Source organism: Harpia harpyja, chromosome 5, assembly GCF_026419915.1.
Source record: "Harpia harpyja isolate bHarHar1 chromosome 5, bHarHar1 primary haplotype, whole genome shotgun sequence".
NCBI classification, from domain to species: Eukaryota; Metazoa; Chordata; class Aves; order Accipitriformes; family Accipitridae; genus Harpia; species Harpia harpyja.
In genome coordinates this window covers 26,262,893-26,282,824 of record NC_068944.1, presented here as the reverse complement: position 1 = coordinate 26,282,824, position 19,932 = coordinate 26,262,893, and the positions used below count along the sequence as shown (strand labels likewise).

At 49.3% G+C, this 19,932-nt stretch overlaps 1 protein-coding gene across 9 annotated transcripts; it reads left to right on the top strand.

Moving 5' to 3' along the window:
• The first annotated feature begins 248 nt into the window (after positions 1–248).
• Positions 249–7,373, top strand: ADCYAP1 (adenylate cyclase activating polypeptide 1). Of its 9 annotated transcripts, none has more exons than XM_052788518.1 (7): positions 249–509; positions 1,746–1,853; positions 3,783–3,917; positions 4,421–4,516; positions 5,325–5,462; positions 5,991–6,105; positions 7,230–7,373. In XM_052788518.1, exons 1-7 carry the CDS (start codon positions 274–276, stop codon positions 7,371–7,373), a joined length of 972 nt encoding a protein of 323 aa, XP_052644478.1. In that variant the 5' UTR covers positions 249–273. The 9 variants fall into 9 exon arrangements, with proteins under 9 accessions (XP_052644478.1, XP_052644479.1, XP_052644483.1 ...); XM_052788519.1 differs by lacking the exon at positions 7,230–7,373 and adding an exon at positions 6,785–7,160 and having other exon boundaries at positions 252–509; XM_052788523.1 differs by having other exon boundaries at positions 272–509; positions 6,032–6,105; positions 7,230–7,328.
• Positions 7,374–19,932: the final 12,559 nt, after the last annotated feature.

Genomic DNA, 19,932 nt, shown 5'->3' with positions numbered 1-19,932 from the left:
ATCTATCCCGGCACAAGGCAGGGAGGGGAGAGGGGCGGGCCAACGCGGGGGGGGGGGAAGTCGCCCCCACCACCCCTGGGCCGCGGCACACGCGGAGCTGTTACGGCGCTGCTGGTGTCCCCCAGGGGGGGCATGCATAAGGAGAACGATATTAACAATTCTTGAAAAAGAAAAAAGTAAAAGAAAAAGATAAAGAGAAAAAGAAAAGAAGGGGGCGGCTAAGAAAAAAAAAAGGCACTCCTATCCCCAAATCTCCGTGGAAGTGGGGGTTCCATGCCAAGGCTGCTCCGCCTGCGCACTCAGCCCCGGGCGGCTCCGCGGGGGCCCTCTCCCAGCGGCGGACTCCGGCGCCGGCGCGGGGTGAGGTGGCCCCGCGGAGAGACGCGGAGCAAAGCCGCGAGGGAGCCCGCCAAGTACGGGGACCCCCACCCCGCCCCAAGCCGCCCTCCTCCGCCTCCCAGTCCCTTCCCACGGCAGGCAAAACTTGACCGTGGAGAGCATCCTTTTAGGTTTGTGGGATAGGTTGTGGGGCTTTCTGTGTGTTGCTGTTTGCTTGTTGGTTTGGGGTTTTGGTTTTTTTTCCTTTTTTGTGTGTGGGGGGAAGTGTGAGTTGGTGTTTATGAGAAGCTTTATGACTCCTGATAAGCTCATCTTTGAGGACGACACAGAACTGTGTTCCTTGAGGAATTGGTGTGGTGACGTCTTTTCTGATACCCGATTATTACGTGACTGGGGGGAAAAAAAAAAGGTATTTGATTCATGAATAAAAATCCGGACACCATCACGGGGGCAACAAACAATATTGCCCGTCCTCTAAGGTAACAAGCAGGCAAATGTTTACGAAGAGGGCTCTTGCTGAAGCGGGGTGTTTGCAAAGATTTTGTTGCTAATTGCGTATCAGACGGAAGGCTGCGGAAGGCTGTCAAGTTTGGAGCCACCGAGCAGGAAGAGAAGAAGAGGAGAAGGCTGAAGGCGCTCAGTGAGGGGAGAGATCTGGGGAAGACAACATCGCACGCAGCCAGCCCGAGGCTCCCCGCCTCCGCTCCCTCCCGGGCTCGCTCGCTCTCTTCCCCCTTCCCCTTGCGCTCCCTTCTCCGGCGACATCGCGCTCCATCCCTCTTTCTCCCTTCCCTTGTAGACTCCACTCCAGATCTGTGCTGCTACCTGCAAACTTTTTTTCCTTTATCTTTTTCTTTTTTTTTTTCCTTCCCTCCTCTCTCTGTTTTTCTTTTTTGGAGCGGATTACCCTAAAACCAGCAAACAACTAACTGCTGCTTTTGCGTCTTCTTCATCCCGCGGGTCCTTTGCCCATCGGAGAGGCAATGCCACGAGCGTTTTAACTCCTGTCGGCCGCAACTTGGGAGACAGCTCGATTCCCCCCTCCTCCCATTTTGGGTCTTTTTTTTTTTTTAAGACCTGCCCTTTTAGTTTCGCAGCCAAACGCTCTTAGTGCCGGGTGTTTAGAGTTTAATGGTAAGGACACGAGGCGGCTCGCCGGGCCTTTCCGCAGCGCTCCCGGGGCCGGCGGGCGGGAGGGCGGCGGCGGCAGCGCTCCGCACCGGGCACCGCTCCGCGCCTCTCCGCGCCGGCAACCTGCTGCCCAGGGCGCTCGCCCCCAGGGGCCGCGCTGCATCCCTCCCCCGCAGGCTCGGCAGGGGGCTTGGTGGGTCGTGGGGTCATTTTTTGGTTTTGGGTTTTTTTTCGTTTTTTTTTTTGACAGCAGTTTTCCTTTCCCTCCCGCACAGAGTGGCAATGTGTAGCAAAGCGATCCTAGCACTCCTGATCTATGGCATAATAATGCACTGCAGCGTCTACTGCTCACCTGCGGCCGGACTTCAGTACCCGGCGCTCAGGTAGGTCCGTCCCCCGCTCGGGGGCTCCGCCGGGACTCCTTCAGCCTCCCACTGCCTCGGCTCTGCTAAGGGCAGGGGAATCTTACCGGGGAGGAAAGTGGAAGGGGACGTGGGGGGGAGTCACCAAACGAACCCCCCCCGCACTTCGGCTGTGTGCCCAACCGCTCCGCCCCGGGATGGGAGCCGCCGGGATGGTCAGGAAGGGAGGGGGGTCCCCCCCGGCTGCAGCACTGGCTTCCCCCAGGGCCGCTCCCCGGGATCCCGGCGCGGTTAACCTGCAGCCTCCTGTCCCCGGGGAGGGGGGGACCTGCTCTGCTGCGGGAGGGGGCCGAGGTCCCGGCCGCATCTCGATGGTCCAGAAGCTCCCCCCACCCCGCCTGCCCCCTGTCCTGCGCGGGCCCCGGCCGCTTTCGGTTGCCCGCAGCTCGCCCAGGGTGAACGGCGAGCATCGCCTGTCCGGACCGCGGGGGGAGCGGGGCGGGGGGGACGAGTGCGCCGTTGGCTGCAAGCATGTGAGAGCCGTCATGGTTCGTGTAGCAGCATTGGAGCTGGCGGGGATTCAGTCTCATCCCCTGTTTACCTGTCTGTATACCACCTCCCTTCTCAAGAGGGAGAGCGGCTGGCACAAGGTGGTTTGGTTTTCTGGGTCTGATCGGAGTTGTCTTGCTGGGCTCCACCGCAGGCTGTTGCCCGTGCTGTCCCTTTCCACCTGGGAGCCGGGGGCGTTTGGACCACGCTGTGTTTGGGGCAGGACTGGGGGACCCCCAGGGGCGTTGGCATAAGCGAGTTTCCCATGCTGGGCCGTGGCTGGGGGCGCAGGGTACCCGGTCAGGGACGGCCGCTGGTTCCACCCTCCTTGGGTGACCGGTGTTGCTTGGCTTGGGGGGAGTTTTGGGCTCGGTGCTGTTGTCCTGCCCCACCGGCGCTCGGCTCTATTCCGGGGTGCCCTGCGGCGTCACCGCCGTGCGGCTCAGCTGTGAGCGGGGGGCGATTCCGGACGCGCAAGGCTGTCCGAGGAAGGTGTCCTTTTTGGGGCTCCGAGGTGTCCTTGCACGAACCGGGAGCCCGTCGGCGCTGGCTCAGAGCAGCCCTTTTCCCCTCCCCGGGCAGCGGGGCTGCGGGGCAGCGGGCTCGGTGGCCTGCGGGGCCATTAGCCGGCAGCAAGCTGGCTCTCTTCATTCAAGCGCCTGAATTAGCAGGAGTGAAACACTTTAGCGGCATCTATTATTAATACCTCCGCTAAAGCTCACGGACAAAAATAGCTGCCTGTAACGTACAATGACCTACATCGTACTGCAGAGAGGGAGGCAGAGAGCGGGGGGGTGGGGATGGGGGGCGGGGAGGGGATGGGGGGGAACAAAACTGGCGAGATCTCAAAGGGCAGAGGCACCATTCAACGAAAAACAACAACAGGCGAAGCCCCCCCCGCCCCAGCCCAGCCCAGCCCCGGCCCGACGGGCGCTGCGGGGAGAAGCGGGGCCCGGCCCCCGTCCCCGGCGGCGGGGGCTGCCGCTCACCGCCCCGTCTCCGCCGGGGAGGCTGCTTGGCTCCCGCCCAGCCCCTGGCACACAAACCCGTGTGTGTGCGTGCGTGCGTGCGCTCCGCTCGGGAGGCACCAGCCGTGGCTATAGCAGAGAGGGGCTCTTGCTCGGGCCGGGGCGGGGGTGGATGTTTGGGGCTTTTCTGGGAGCACGTCTGGCGGCGGGTGGTGTGTTCCCTCCCCCTGTGGTCCTGCCCTGCAGAGGAGGCGGAGGGCGGGGATGGGGAGCGGGCGGGCGCCGACAGGGGATGGGGGCAGACGGACGGGGCGCCCGGGTCGGCTCCGTCGGGGGGTGGTCACCGAGGCAGCCGGGAGCCGGCGGCGGGGAGAGGAGCGGAGCGCCCCGCGGAGCCCGGCTGACTCCTTCCCCTTGCTGCTCTCGTTGCCAGGCTGGGGAATGAAGTCTACGACGAGGACGCGAACACCCTGCAGGAGTTCGCCTATGACCACGAGCCCCTCGGCATAGCGAATCCGTCCTCCATGATCGGCGAGATGTACACCTTGTATTACCCACCGGAAAAGAGGTGACTGCAAGTCGCGGGGTGTCAGGCGTGAATTTTGACCGGAAGCAAAACGGGTCTGCCCGAGCCGATTGGGGGGAAAAAATAATAATAATACCCAAGAAGGCAACAGCAACCAAAAAAAAAAAACAACCAAACCCCAAAACCCGAACCCAAACAAACGACCACCCTGCCCGGGTCGCGGTGCCCAGTTCAAAGCCTAGAAGAAAGGGAAAAGCCGCCTTACCTCCAGCAGCGCGGGGGAGGGAGCGGGGGAGCCGCCCGCGCCGGGGAGGGCCAGCGATGCTCCCGCAAACGGAGCAGAAATGCCCAGCCAGCGCGGAGCCAAGCAAGTGCGGCGGGGAGGGGTCTGGGTGGGGAAGAGGGGTCCCGGGGGACGCGGGGAGATGCCGCCCTCCGCTCGCCGGCGGGGAGGGACGGCCACCGCCGCCGCCCGGGCTTCCGCACCCCGCCGCAGCCGGCTCCCGGGCCTCGCGGCTCACCCGCGGGCTCTTCCCTCCGCCCAGGCACGCCGATGGGATCTTCAACAAAGCCTACAGGAAACTGCTGGGCCAGTTATCCGCCAGGAAATATTTGCACTCCCTGATGGCCAAGCGGGTCGGGTAAGCGTTTCTGCTCGCTCTTTTCCGCGGTGGGCGTTGGTGCTGCTGGAGCGGAGGCGCTTAAAAGGCCGCGGCTGGAGGGAACAAAGCTGCCCCGGCCGGGGCTGGGAATTTGTTGCGCCGGCGGCGGGGCGGGGGGAGTCCGGCTCCCCAAACCTCAGCCGCCTCCGGCCGCGGCTCCCAGCCCGCTCCCGGCGCAGCGTGAGCCCGGCCGTCAGCGCCGGCGCTCACGGAGGTCCGTTTGGTTTAAGACGCTCGGGCATATATATGTGTATATATGTGTGTATATGTATATTTGTATATATGTCTCTATAATTTTGTGCAACCGGCTGATTTAAAACTAGGTAGTTGGGCAGCCTCCCCGGTTTGCTGGGGGGAGCAGTCAGTCGGAAGCGATGACCGAGGGCTTGGCTGAAGCGGGGGTGGGGGGGGCTTGCTCGGCTGCAGCCCCGCGCACCCCGAGGCGCCGGGCGGGGCTCCCCCCCGCCGCCGCCGGCGGAGCAGGGGTGAGCCCGGTGCCACCCGCCGCCCTTCGGCAGAAGGTAACACGTTAATAAAGCCCCGGGGAGAGCAGCTTTCCCTGCCGCAATGAATAATTCATGGCGGGGAGATATTGTCTCTCCCGCCGCCGCCACTTGCTCGCACCGCGTGGGCGCGGCCTTTGTCTGCCCGCGCATCTTCCGCGCAACGTGTTGCGCCGGGGACAGCGGCCGCCGCGGGGCTGCGCGGGGCCGGGGTGGGGGCGGAGGGGTGCGGAAGGGGGCGGAGCGGCCCCCCCTGATGCAGCTGTGCTTCTCGGTGCTTGCAGCGGTGCCAGCGGCGGCCTGGGGGACGAGTCGGAACCGCTGACCAAGCGGCACATAGACGGGATCTTCACGGACAGCTACAGCCGCTACCGGAAACAAATGGCTGTCAAGAAATACTTAGCAGCCGTCCTGGGGAAAAGGTATAAACAAAGAGTTAAAAACAAAGGACGCCGAGTAGCCTATTTGTAGCGATGAGTAACCAGCCACTCCTGTGTATACAAAGTCCTGAGAGAGAGAGAGAGAGAGAGAGAGAGAGAGAGACCCAACAACAACAAAAAATCTAAACAAAAACAAAAGTAATTTCCAAACTGACTGAACAATCACCGCTCCTGTGTTATCTAAACATGTATTTATGTATGAAGTAAAGCCATTAAATGAATATTTTGATAATAATATTGTTTTTCTTTTGTACAAAGCACTAGAGAAACGCACAGATCTACTTTGTGGACCAATCATTAAGTTATATATAATATATAAATATATATATAAAGACTACTACGAATACTAAAGAACAATTCTTCATATAAAGCCTACACAAGAACAAGAATTTGCCTGAGCTGTTTATGTTTTTATATAAAATAAATAGAAAAAAAAGACAATCATTGTTTTGAATATTACTCCTATTTTTGTAACGGAAATTAAAAGGATAGTATTTTTATCCATGACAGGGTCAAAGACATTAATTTTCACCATTTGCTACTGTACATAGAGAAGGATGCCGTGCTCCCAGGGGATTATGAGGAAAATGATTTGGGAGGATTGGTGAAGCAGATTCTTCCCCCGGTGAGTCTCAAGGCAGGCTCCTTTGCCACTAGCCTCTCTGAAGGGGCAGCATCCCCCTTCCTCTAGATTTCGATTATTTTTTTTCTCCTGCTTTCTTTGATTCCAGTTGTATCTGTATTAGTGTCTCCTCAAACAATGAGGTTAGAGGATAATTCTCTTGTGAAAACAACAGCTCGATCCAAATTGTGCATCTCTGTTGCCTGTTGGAGGGAGAAATAGTTAAAAAACCCCAAACCAAAATAACAACAACAACAAAAAATCAAAACAAAACCAAAAAAAGCCAAACCCCGACCCCCAACCCCTAAATCTGGAACCAGCAGCAAGGTTAGTAAGGACTAAGCCCCGTGCACTGCTCTTCTGGCTGGCTGGGCAGAGTTGCAGAACAAAGCGAAAGTGGAGACAGGACCCGTTTGGGAAGAGTGGGGAAGTGAGCGGGGCGGCCGGAGCCGGTACCGGAGCCGGTGCCGCAGGGTCGAGGGAAGACGAGACGATCCCATCTCCGATCCGCTACCCAACTGCCCCAGGCAGCTCGGTACTGGACCTGGATGCAAAGTACAGTGTGTTACTCTCCAGTGCTGTCCATGCTTCTCATCATGTGTAATGAGCAGGGTTCTCGCCTTTGCTTTTTTCGGTCGGAGTTGCTCTTTTCTTTGATTTTTTTTTTTTTTTTTTCTTGTAGACCTTCCCGCCTCTCATCCTCTCTTCGCACTTTTCCGAGCTCTGTTTAACCCACCTGAGTCACCTTTTTGGGTTGTGTTCTTTTGGGGGGAAAAAAAAAAAAAGATTGTGAACGCTCTCTCACTCCTTTGTTCTGTTTTATGCAAGCTCTTACTGTACGAGTTTAGGAACCCCTGTTGTAGCTACCACTAAAGAATTATGCACTACTACGAAAGTTTTTGTTCATTGTTTATTGAGTTTGGAGGTAAAATGTATTTTTCTACATTCTGGCTTATTGCTTAGTAAAATTTATTTCATAAAACAAACTTTTGTCATAAAAGAATGTGTAGTGTTCACCTGTGGTCCGGTTTCTAACGAGATAAACCATTTTCACCTCATCTCTCTATGTACGGACTCCTATCTTACCTTCCGCCCGGGGGGCTGGCCCCGTCCCTCGGCCCGGGCAGGTGGCGAAGGAGGACACGCAGGTACCTGCTTCCTTCCAGCTCACCACACAAACCTTACAGGAGTGTTTCCAAAGAAACAAACCGAGCCCCGCATTCAAGACTTCGGAAAGCGACACCACCACCACCACCACCCCCCCACCTTAAAAAAAAAAAACCAAAAAAAAAAGTGGCGGGTAAAAACCTCCTTCCCGGGCCGGGAATAGCCGCCGGGGGGGAGGAGCGGGCAGAGCCCGGCGGAGCGGGCAGGCGCTGCCGGCTCCGCTCTGCTCCGCCGGGCCGCCTGGGCTGCCCGCGCTGCCGGCACCACTCCGCCGGGCCGCCCGCGCCGCCGGCAGTGCCCGCCCGGGCTGCCGGACAGCTCGCGCTGCCTGCCCTGCCGCCGGCGCGGGCTGCGGGGGCGGAGGGACGCGGGGCGCAGTTTGCAGCTTTCGTGCCTTCTCTTCACCTTGTGAATCGCCACGAGTTCACGGATGGCTATTTAGTGGCCCTACGATGCTGCAACACATCGGCTTGCGTTTTAGTCGTACTTCTGTTCTTTGGCAATGGGCTGTGTTTGTGTCGGCTGTCGTATAATGACATAGGGCTCTCTTGACGTTTTATTTATGACCTTATCAGTTAGAGTTCAGTGGCTACTCGCAAACATTTTGAAGTGATCACCTAGGTTATTATCCTTTGTATGGTTTTTGGGTTTGTTTTTTTTTGTTTTTTTTTTAGAAACGCCAACAGCCTTACCAAAATTTGAGCAGATTTGAGATACAGTCATAGTAGGTAGATGTTAGTCTTGGAGAACTTATTTTGTGTGCAAATGAATATAAAAAGAACTTAAGGTATTATTACACACATGATATCTATAACTAGGACTTTGATAAATGTTATCTAAAGTGTGTAAAGTTTGTATTAATAAATTTTTGTAAACAATGCAATTTCGTCTAATGTTTGGGGGAGAGAAATCTAGAACCTAACAGTGAAAGCTGCATTTCATTTAAAATTTTTTTTTTTTAATTAGTTCATTTTTAAGCAGCGTTCTTCTAACTTTTCATGCCTGGGATATCTTTTTATTAAGTCTCCACATTTTATCATCAAATAACCTCTAACATTTTTACTGATGGTTACTCCTCTGTTCGAGTAAACTAAGCAGAACTGCTGAAGTAAAGAGCCTAGTTCCACACACACCAGCTCAATAATACTCTCTAAAATATGCGGATCGAACCAGTTGGTACCTATCGTCCATTCCTCTAACAATTCCTCTGCTTAGAAGCCATTTATTTTAAGCGGCATCGGTATGTTTGATGAGATCTTCACCTAATCCGCTTTTAATGAACATTCTGTATGTGATAACTGTGCTTCCCAGCATCACCCGGCTTGGGCAAGGGCAGCATCTTTCTTTGCATTAAAAATATACTGGGCTGTCCTAAAAAATGATACTGCAACACAATAAAGAGTTACTTAGGTTTTACACAGTAATAGACAGCTACAACGAAAAAGCACAGGCAGTGTAGTTTGTCAGCACAAAGTGGAGGTCAGGATAGCCAACCTTTAATCTTCACTTTCGTTTAGCAATAGCTGCTTATGTTTATTATTTTTATTGTAGCTCAGGGACTTTACTCAAGTATGTTGGAAAGTAACAGCAATTTAGTTTAAACTAAACTCTATTTCCTTCTAAGATCATACAATTAAAAAACAAAGCACATGAATTAAATGACAATTTCCTAACAATTTATTTTTCAAAACTCTAAGTCCAGGATTTGAAACAGACTGGTCGTATCCTCTCTGCCACGAATTCACCTCCCAGGCTAGTTTCAACAACAGCATTTTACTGACTAACTGGAAAACACTGAGAGAACTTGGAAAGCTGGTGGTATCAGTGGTACGTGTTAGGAATTAGTGCAGTGAGATAAAAGTTCCAATTAAATGCAGATTGGGTCAGAGAAGAATGCAAAAAAAAAAAACCTGTTGGGGGGAGGGGGAGAGGACAATGATTTCTAGGACTGATAGCATAAGAAAATCAAGTCACTGTTTCCCAAAGGCAGCATACTGTGAAAAACTGCTGTTAGGTTTATTCAGTAATTATGCAGTGCTCATACATATAAACACACTATATTTTCTGCCCATCTAAACCAAAAATGTGCTTAAAAGATACAAGCTGAAGACCTTCTTGGCATTGGTAGCTAGAGGATGAAACCGGGGATTGATCCACCTGAAAAATAAGGTCTTCTTCATCAAGTCCTGGCACTTGTCAAAGATGTGCAGAAGATGGAAATTCTGCTGTAAATGACATAGAGGTGATCCTAGCCTCACTCTACTGGAATTCCTCTTTACCAAATCACGTGTGATTTCATGAAGAAGCTCAGCTCTATTCCCAGTGATTTAAACTGCCATCTGAAATGAAACTTGGAAAATGTGCAATACCGAATCTTAGAGCATGAGTTTTGTGAGGATTGCTGATCTTCTGTATGCTGCTATAAGACTAGCAGCAGGAATGGAGAAAGCCGGCTGAGGAAACAAGAATGACTAGACAAGACATGATTTTGGAGCCTCGCATTGTAAAAACCTCCTGACATTCAGTCAAAGTGACAAACTCCAGTTAGTTAGTAAAGGAGGCTGAACAGAGCAGGACAGACTGCTCCAGATTCCAGCCCTCAGAAATGTGGTGCAACACTGCATCTGTCACAGGGCTACATAGGTCATCGAAAGCAGAAAAGCCTGGAAGAACCAATTTCTGTAGAGCCCTCATGTAAACCCGTCTGCGGCCAGCATCTGCCTTTCATAAGGTTTGCTTGTGAGGGTGCTGACCTCCTTTCTGTGTGCCTCTGGAACCTTTGAGCCTTCTTCAAAAAACAAAGTTCATCTATTGGCTGTATACATTTTCACCTAGAGTTAAGGAAAACAGAAAATCAGGAGGAAATTTGATCTTTTGGGGGCTTGTTACTTGACACTTTTGCAGCTTAATTTCCAGTTCTAGGTGAAATAATTTAGTCTTTCTTCAGGAAAAACACATCCCTGACAATTTTAAGGACCTCATGCTTAGCCTCTAGAAGTACATGTCCTCTTAACTACACTCATAGATTTTTTAAGACCCAAGGGGACTCTCATGATCATCTACACTATCTTAGATAATACAGGGTATAGGATTTCATGGAGTCCTTCATTTAGCATTTAATTTCTGAGTGAGCTATTCTGTATGACAGCATTATTGATTGCAAGACTTGCAGGAATGGCAGATTTACTGGAGAAGTTGTTCCAACTGTGGCAGTTTAGCACTCTGTTCCTTGTTTCAGTTTGTCTCATTTCTGAGTCCAAGAGGTTTGTAGCCTGCTGAAGAATCTCCAGTGCCTGTCGATTTTCCTCTCCATGTACGTAGTCTTAGGCAGAGATTTACTCTCCCCTATGCCTTGTCTTTGAGGTAGCAAGGTTGATCTTTAAGTGCTCATCGTGAGAGAGGTTTTCCACAGATGGCATTGTTTCTGAACCATTTGTATTTATTAACATCCTTGCTAAAGTGTTGAGACTAGAAATGGTTACAGTACCTAGCAATGACCACCTCGAGGATGTGGCAAAAAGTAGTAACTTTCCTCTTCTTCCTCAGGTGCTGCTCATTGCTAACAAGGGTCACATTTGCTCTCTTGGCCATTTCATCACGATCTCTTCATAATCCTCTCACCTAGCTTCTTTTCTGGATGATTACTTCACAGGCATAGAAGCCCTGGCCTGGAAGTGACACCATCGTTGTTGGTTCCTATTTTGTGCTACTTTGTGTTAAGTTGTGTTAAAGCACTTTTTTTTCGAGAGAGTTTACCTTACCGAGCTACTACTCTGGGAGGCATTCATTTTTTTCTGCACAACCACCATGCTTTGTCATCTCAGCTGCCACCTGGCACCCATTCCCACCTTTAGAAAGTGTAGACCCATTCCAGCAATGCCATTTGTGTATTTGTGTATTGCGATACATGGACCCAATCCAGCCCAATCCAATCAGTATAATTATGCCAGAGAAGGATTTGGCCCAGTCTAAGTGCAAATCCTGGGACAGAGCAAGTCAGAGTGACTCGTAGCAGGCTGCTGGCCAAATCTCCTCCTTTTGCACTTGGGTTCCTAGAGGCAATCCCATCCTGGTGTAGCTGAGGTCCCATTCACTCTAAACCCATGTGGGACATCTGGAAGTGCTTTTTGCTGAAACCAACCATGGCTCAGTTACTTACCTGGAATACACAGAGAAGAGAAGTAGTTCTGCATTAGAGATAATGTGGTTGAACTGCTAAGGCAGAATAAGTGTAAAACCTAACGCATCTTTTGCAATAATTAGTTAATTGGCTGTTGATAGTTTTTATCCAAGCCTAAAAATGGGATTTAGTTTTGAACAAGGATATTTGAGCACCAGATATATGCCAGTTTACAAGCAGTAGACACAAGCTTCCTATGTTTGCCATTTATACAAAAGTGTTTGTTTTACAACTTCAATAATGAAATATCTAAGATAGACGGATGTATTGATCTCTGAAACAGTATAATCTCTTTATGTGGATCACAGAGAGAAGACCTCTTTCTCTTCAGGCTCTGAGATGAGTTTCAGATACTCCACTTCAAAAAGAACCTCATGGAGATTTATGGTAGTATGAAGCAGAGAAGTAGGACAGAAAAATGGCAGTCACTTCTGGTTCTTCTGTGGTGTCCTCCAGCATCTCAATATCAGGATATGAGGAACTGCATAGGTATAATTGGATGGGAAAGGTTCTAGCATGAACTAACACCTCCCAGCTGACATCCCCCAAATGGAAATGTGAATGGGAGAAAGGAGAGGGACATTGAGAATTAACAGTTTTACGAGAAAGGGAATTTCCATTGCCATCTTCCACAGATCCCTCAAAACAGGCAACTAGGTTGGAGCCTGCTTTTTGCTGGATCAACCACTTGGGAGTGAAGGGCCTGCTGATTTCAGACAAGTATTACAGGGTAGAGACACTTTAACAAAAATTATGTGTTTTTTCCTCTCTGTTACACATTTCTGAAAGTCTTGTGCTTTGTCTTCTGACTCTTTGCTCATATTGGAAAGGTTGGCTAGCCTCATATCCTGCCCATTTTTGCAGGATTAATATGCTTCTCGGGTAGTGTATATCCAATGTGGTATGCATATTTATAGGTGTAGAGGGCAGACTGAGAAAATAGTTGCCCAGGCTAAAGGGTTTACGATTCAAGATTTGACAACAGATCTAAATATATATTCATTTTGGATTGATGAGATTAGACTCAGCCTATGGCTGATCTCTGTTTTGACATTTGTCTCCATGGTGAGAAGAGTGGTTACTTCTGAGTGGTAGAGTTATGAATAAATGACTGCCTTTCCCTCAGGAGTGAAGATTAGTGTCACAAGAAATCAGCCATCATGTATGTTATATGCCGAACGTGTACTCTCTCAGCTCCCACTACTTGGATAAGATTGAAACTTCCCTGACAGTTTGAGAGAATGAAGAGTGCTTGGGCGGTGTGGGAATGAGGCTGCACTGAAAATGGTTAAACTCTTGATCAGTTGTGAGCTCTTATGTCACCAGCAAAATAACAGTATCTGTAAATTAAATTGTAAAAATAGCACAAAGAAATCTTTCTCTCCCTTGCTATGTATACATATGCATATGTGTATGTATATACACATATTTCTAAATCAGACAAAAATGATAACACATTAAAGTTCCAATATTTATGTATTCGCCATAGCTAAACTTAGACACAACATCTAATTTACACTGACGTCTTTCTTTAACAAGTTTTGTAACAGGAATGATTTAAGTTCAAGGAAGTGCAGTGAGTCATCTGCACGGTGGGCCAGTGGCTGAGCTAAGTTTAGAATCAAGGGGAAGTTTGGATCTTCTGGCTCCAAGTTTTTAGTTTTTCCCTTTACATCTCTGCTTTTCTCAAGCATTCTCAGTGCTTCAAAAAAAGAAAAAAAAAGACGACACTTTCTTCACAATTTCTTTTCTTTTTTTGCTTGATTTTTTATGTATCCTTGGTTCTCTGGTTTTGTATGGTAAATCAGCAAGTTTAATTTAATGAGCTGATCCAGGTTTTTAAACCCAGGTTACCTGATGACCTTGCAAATATTACCTTGATGACCTTGCAAATATTACATTGTGACATCTCTGTTTCAGGAGAGCTGAGATTGAAAAATGTAAATGAAAAACGTGAGGTCTGTTCAAGTGATACCTAAGCAAAGAGGTGTTCCCCAGTTGCAAGGAAACAAAGCAGGCGAAGCCAAGCGAGGCCAGTCCAACCCAGCCCAACCTCTGTTGATACCTGCCTGCTCTAAAACTACACAAAGTCATTCTTTTCAGCTCCCTTTCCTCCCAAGACTTCCTGTGGGTCAATGAGTTTCCTGCCAGACCAAGGGAATCATGCAGGTTATAGAGCACCATAGCCGGTATGAAACCCAGCTCATCCCTCCTCTGAGAGGTGCCTCTGAAAACAAACTCATGGCCAGAGTGAAGGAAGACCAGTGCACTTTCTCCATAGGCAGGCTGTGGCCAGGCTGTTCCCAGCAGGTTAGGAGCCCATCTCCTCTGTGCCAGACCCAGGATGCTCTTCTTGTGCTACGTGGGTTAGAGCCTCGCGTATTCCTTTCCATTCTTATGGCATCTTTCCCCAACACAGCCTGACGGATAGGTATTACAAGGCACAACCCATTTCTGATACAAATCAAATGGTTAATCTGCTTTTGTACAACTTTTATAGATTTTATCTATTTTTCCCCATGGCCAATAAATACACAAAAAATAAGGAAGACTGGCCAGACTCTTTAAGACTATGCTTGTTTAATCATAGAATCATTTAGGTTGGAAAAGACCTTCAAGATCATCGAGTCCAACCATCAACCATACCCACTAAACCATGTTCTGAAGTGCCTTGTCTACATGCTTTTTGAATACCTCCAGGGATGGTGAATCAACCACTTCCCTGGGCAGCCTGTTCCAATGTCTGACAACCCTTTCAGTAAAGAAATTTTTCCTAATATCCAACCTAAACCTCCCCTGCCGCAACTTGAGGCCATTTCCTCTTGTCCTATCTCCAGACACCTAACAGAAGAGACCAGCGCCCACCTCGCTACAACCCCCTTTCAGGTAGTTGTAGAGAGCGATAAGGTCTCCCCTCAGCCTCCTCTTTTCTAGACTGAACAACCCCAGATCCCTCAGCCGCTCCTCATAAGACTTGTGCTCCAGGCCCCTCACCAACTTGGTTGCCCTTCTCTGGACACGCTCCCACACCTCAATGTCTTTCCTGTAGTGAGGGGCCCAAAACTGAACACAGTACTCGAGGTGCGGCCTCACCAGTGCCGAGTACAGGGGAACAATCACCTCCCTGCTCCTGCTGGCCACACTATTTCTGATACAGGCCAGGATGCCGTTAGCCTTCTTGGCCACCTGGGCACAGTGCTGGCTCATATTCAGCCAGGTGTCAACCAGCACACCCAGGTCCTTTTCCACTGGGCAGCTTTCCAGCCACTCTTCCCCAAGCCTGTAGCGCTGCGTGGGGTTGTTGTGACCCAAGTGCAGGACCCGGCACTTGGCCTTGTTGAACCTCATACAATTGGCCTCAGCCCATCGATCCAGCCTGTCCAGATCCCTCTGTAGAGCCTCCCTACCCTCAAGCAGATCGACCCTGCCTCCCAACTTGGTGTCATCTGCAAACTTGCTGAGGGTGCATTTGATCCCCTTGTCCAGATCATTGATAAAGATATTAAACAGAACTGGCCCCAATACTGAGCCTTGGAGAACACCACTTGTGACCTGCCACCAACTGGATTTAACTCCATTCACCACAACCCTTTGGACTCATCCATCCAGCCAGTTTTTCACCCAGTGAAGAGTACACTTGTCCAAGCCATGAGATGCCAGTTTCTCAAGGAGTATGCCATGAAAGACAGTGTCAAAGGCCTTGCTGAAGTCCAGGTAGACAACATACACAGCCTTTCCTTCATCCACTAGGTGGGTCACCTGGTCATAGATCAGGTCGGTCAAGCAGGACCTGCCTTTCATAAACCCATGCTGACTGGGCCTGATCTCCTGTTTGTCCTGCATATGCCATGTGAGCACACTCAAGACGAACTGTTCCATAATCTTCCCCGGTACCGAGGTCAAGTTGACAGGCCTGTAGTTCCCCGGACCCTCCGTCCAACCCTTCTCGTAAATGGGTGTCACATTGGCAAGCCTCCAGTCGTCTTGGACCTCCCCCATTGACCAGGACTGCTGATAAATGATGGAGAGTGGCTTGGCAAGCACCTCTGCCAGCTCCCTCAGTACTCTTGGATGGATCTCATCTGGTCCCATAGATTTGTGAGTGTCCAGACAGCGTAGTAGGTCACTAACTATTTCCTCCTGGATTAAGGGGGGGTATATTCTGCTCTTTGTCCTTGCCTTCCAGCTCAGGGGGCAGAGTACCCTGAGGATAACTGGTCTTTCTGTTAAAGACTGAGGCAAAGAAGGCATTAAGTACCTCAGCCTTTTCTTCATCTCTGGTGGCAATGTTCCCTTCTGTATGCATTAAAGGATAGATATTCTCCTTGGCTCTCTTTTTATTGTTAACGTATTTGTGAAAACATTTTTTGTTGTCTCTTACAATAGTGGCCAGATTGAGTTATAGCTGAGCTTTTGCCTTTCTAATTTCCTCTCTGCATGACCTAACAAGATCCCTGTACTCCTCCAGAGTTGCCTGCCCTTTCTTCCAGAGATGATAAACTCTCCTTTTTTTCTTGAGTCCTAGCAAAAGATCCCTGTTAGCCAGGTCAGTCGTCTTCCTTGGTGGTTCGTCTTGCGGCGCATGGGAATAACCTGGTCCTGAGCCATTAAGATTTCCTTCTTAAAGAATGTCCATCCCTCCTGGACCCCTTTGCCCTTCAGGACTGTCTCCCAAGGGAAATGATTTCTGGTTTCCCTAGATGGTTGGGTGCATTGCTATGTTTTGCATCAGGAAAGAGTCATGACACAGCTAAGAGGTGATTAAACTGGGGACTTTGTGTAGCACGCTGTATGCAAACAGGTGGAACATTTATACTGAAAGGAAGCAGTTTTCTGATTGTGTTTGACTTTGCTATAGTAAAATGCAGTTATGTTTTATAACAGTTTCATTTTATTCTAGTTATAGTGCAATGACCGCCTTATTACACCACTGTTTATGCTTTTTGCTAAGCTTAGTCATTGTTTAATCTTATAAACAGAGAGTCAACTTCATGCCTCGTAGTTGTTGCAGCTCATACTCCTGAGCCCTAACAGACCTGGAGGTACTGTAGGACGGGGACGTAAAATCAGGTAGATAACCTGGTCATTACAGGAGACTTACTAGAGGAACCCCATACTGTTGTTACTGTCCAGTACAGCTTGGCACTCAGAAAAATAAAAATATTGAAATCTATTGAATTTATTGAAATCTATTAAGTATCAATTATCAGCACCCAACAGGAGTGTAACTGCGGTCGCACTTTTCTCTGCCTTATTTTACCAATAATGATGGTTTTAATGTCAATGGGGCCACAAGCAGAAGGAAAATGCCACTCAATGTGAGTGAGCTTCATCACAATCTGACCCTGTCTTATGAAAGATGACTTTTTCAGCGTGTGCAGTCTTTTCATATTCCAGATCAGTGGTTCCTAAAGGGTGGGCTTCAGAGTCAGAAAATCACAATACTTCCTTGTAACTTCACAGTGACCAGCTGTCACTCTGTTAAGATAAATGCCACCTTTTATAAACTGCAGCTACTGTTCACTTTTCTCTGCTCTCCTTATATCTCTGCTTTGACCTAGTCAGAGTAATTCCCTGCATGGGAAACGTTTCTTCCTGTGGCCATACATATGACTGGCGTTGTGTACTGATAAAAGAGGTTTAAAGTGTTCTCTGACTCCGCAGAGAAATGTTTCTGCCTGGAATTAGGATGCTTGGTAACACAGTGAAGACACAAACCAGTGCGAATTTGTTAGATTCCCCTGCTATAGGTAGATGCCAGGTGGAAAAATAGCCTTTAAATGGCAACGAATGCCTTGCCTGTGCACCTGTGTGGGGACCAGGCAGGCACAACCTGGGAGTCTGAGGCAGCAGCAGAGGGTGCTCTGCTGTACCCACCGTGCAGAGACCTTGAGAAGGCACCAAAGAGGTAGAACTTGGTTCCTCCACGTTGGAATTGTGAGAAATAGGGAGTGACTACTTTCCTGCTCAGCTCTAATGGCAAGATCTTAAGAGCATCCATATGGACCAGACCAAAGGCTAGACCAGCAGCCTGTTTCTGATGGTCACCAACAGTTTAAGAAAAGTCTCCAAATTAGGGCGTGTGGAAGGACCACCTTTGCTGAAATGAGCATCTGGCCGTCAGTACAGCAAGGACTTGCTACTCTGCAAGCTGCCTTTAAATGACTGTTTAACAGACCAGGTGGACCTCCATCGATTTGGTGGCTGCCTTTTCATTTTTAATTCCCTGTGGCTTTCAGTGACTTTCAGCATGAGGAGCAATCAGCCCAGGCTCATTGCTGTAAGAACATGAAAGGGGCAGGGAAACACTGCTGCCTTTCTCTGACCACTTGGAATTAAGATGGTCTGCATCGCAGTGAAAGACATAAGCCAGAAGGAGTTTGTTAGAGTCTGGCTGCCTTAATCAGAAAAAAAATCTGGTGAGCTGAAGATGTCCAGATGGGTTTATAAAGATAAAAATAACAGGCTGTGTCCTTCCCCCCATGATGAGAAATAATTCCACGTTGGTGATACTTCCACAACATACCACCTGTGCTGCCACCGAGGCATGTTCCACAGCAAAGAGTGTCTAATGATCACGAGCGAAGGTGAGCGGGACTCCATGAATTCAGCAGGAGCTCTGCACTGTAGCTCAAAATGGGAAACAGTGCTGCAGAATAAGAAGATACCTCCAGGAAAGACGACTTGACCCAACCAGCAAAATCCGTCAGTGCCAGCACAGAGGCAACACAGCCATGGAAAACTTCAGGTAAAGGTTTGGAATGGCAAGGAGCTGTGCTTCAGCACTGAGGTCCATCCTGATAGGGATGCACACAAATCAAACTGTTTTGTGTTGACAGATCCATCACTTTGTTGAGTACCTTATAGCAACCATCATGGGAAAAGCCAAGCTGGCCACAGGGTGGACTTCCTTCTGTAATGAGTGTATAATCCTGGGTGGAAAAGAAGGTTGAATTCATATCAGATGAATCAAAAGTGACATATATACTGAGGTTAGATTGGGTGCTGGGGTTTTGTTATGTTTCCAAGCCAACAGAAAGTCAGCAGATTGTCTTTTTAAGGAGCTGGGGAGCATTTTCTCAGGAGTTTTAGCAGAGAAAGGAGGGAATTATGAGTTCCAGTTCTGCTGGAAGTAATTGTAGTAATGACTGGGAGCTCCAGACCAGGTGCCTTTCCCCAGTGCCCACAATTACTTGCATCCCACCACCAGCCCTCTGCTCTCCTCAGTCTGCATGTAAGAAACCTCTCCTTCCAGCTGCAGTAAAGCATTTCAACAAACCTTTTGCCAAACCCTCAGTTTTACACAGCTTAATCTTCATGGTCAGTAGAAGAGAGGGGAGAGCTCACTGGGGCTTCCCTGTAGTGCTGCTGCCTGGCGGGGGCTGGAAGCTATGTGCGAATGCAGCAGATGAGCACTTGCAGGCAGTACTGTAATGTGGACATTGATGTAGAATGATATTGAGCACAAATGCTGTTCTGTTTAATGAAGTCTCAGCAGGGAAACCTGGAAACATTCTTGGTGGATCGGTGCTGCAGGGGTGGCCCGATGCCTTTGCCAAAGGTATGGGGGGGGGGAAGTGGCCCTTTGGTAAGCTGTGCTCTGCTCAACTGGAAAGATGAAGAATAACCAAACTTAGTCTTACAATTCAGGTTATGTTCTACATAAAGCTAATGCAGAACCCACCTGTATCGATTATTCTAACTCTGTACAGACTGTGCAGATCCTTTTTTAGATCTTGATTTTTAGGCTTAATAAGTATAAATGACACAGATTTGCTCTTGCACATTAGGCTTGCTACTACTTACCATTTCAAAATTTGGATCCCTAACCAACAGCACTGAATGTCTTTCGACTTTTGGAGGATAAAGATATGGAGAGGAAGTATTAGGCTTCTCTTTTACCACACCCTATTCCTTCATTTCTCCCCCTGGATTTCGGATTTGGAATACACTAGGAGAATCTCAGTTTTGGGTAAAAGTTGGCATTAAAAGTGTGCATCAGGTTACTGCTGGTAACAAGCAGTTTGACCTTAGTGAAAGCAGGGACAAGTTGCTGGGCAGCTGTTGCTCCTGGATCATTTTGCTTGTCATGATAAATTTGCTTTGTAGGTTGGTGTAGGTGTATCCTACGGTTTGACATTGCAGGCTAAAGCCATCAGGAGAAAGAGATGGCCTGGTGCCTGAGACAGCACTGTGTTCATGTACCGTCCATCCAGCGGTGCAGGTGTTTGAAGTTCACTGGTGTCTCTCTTTGTCCTGGTAACACACATCAGTTTTGTGTGGGCAGGCATCCACTTGATTGCCTGAAGTCCTGACATAACCAAATGCTTGGCTGTTTGGCAGGATCCACAAACCAGATGTTACCTCACCTACTTACAGTTCAGGGGGTCATCTGCTAGGCATGCTTAGGAGGGATGTCACCCCTGCAGGACACAGCATCGGGCAGAAGCCAGGGATTAAGCTGTGAGCTGGAGAAATGGGGT

Bases quoted from the DNA above. Each gene is read 5' to 3' on its own strand.
- ADCYAP1 (XM_052788518.1), top strand. From the start codon at position 274: ATGCCAAGGCTGCTCCGCCTGCGCACTCAGCCCCGGGCGGCTCCGCGG. The intron at 510-1,745 runs GTTTGTGGGATA...CCTCCCGCACAG, and splicing joins CGTGGAGAGCATCCTTTTAG to AGTGGCAATGTGTAGCAAAG. The intron at 1,854-3,782 runs GTAGGTCCGTCC...TCTCGTTGCCAG, and splicing joins CTTCAGTACCCGGCGCTCAG to GCTGGGGAATGAAGTCTACG.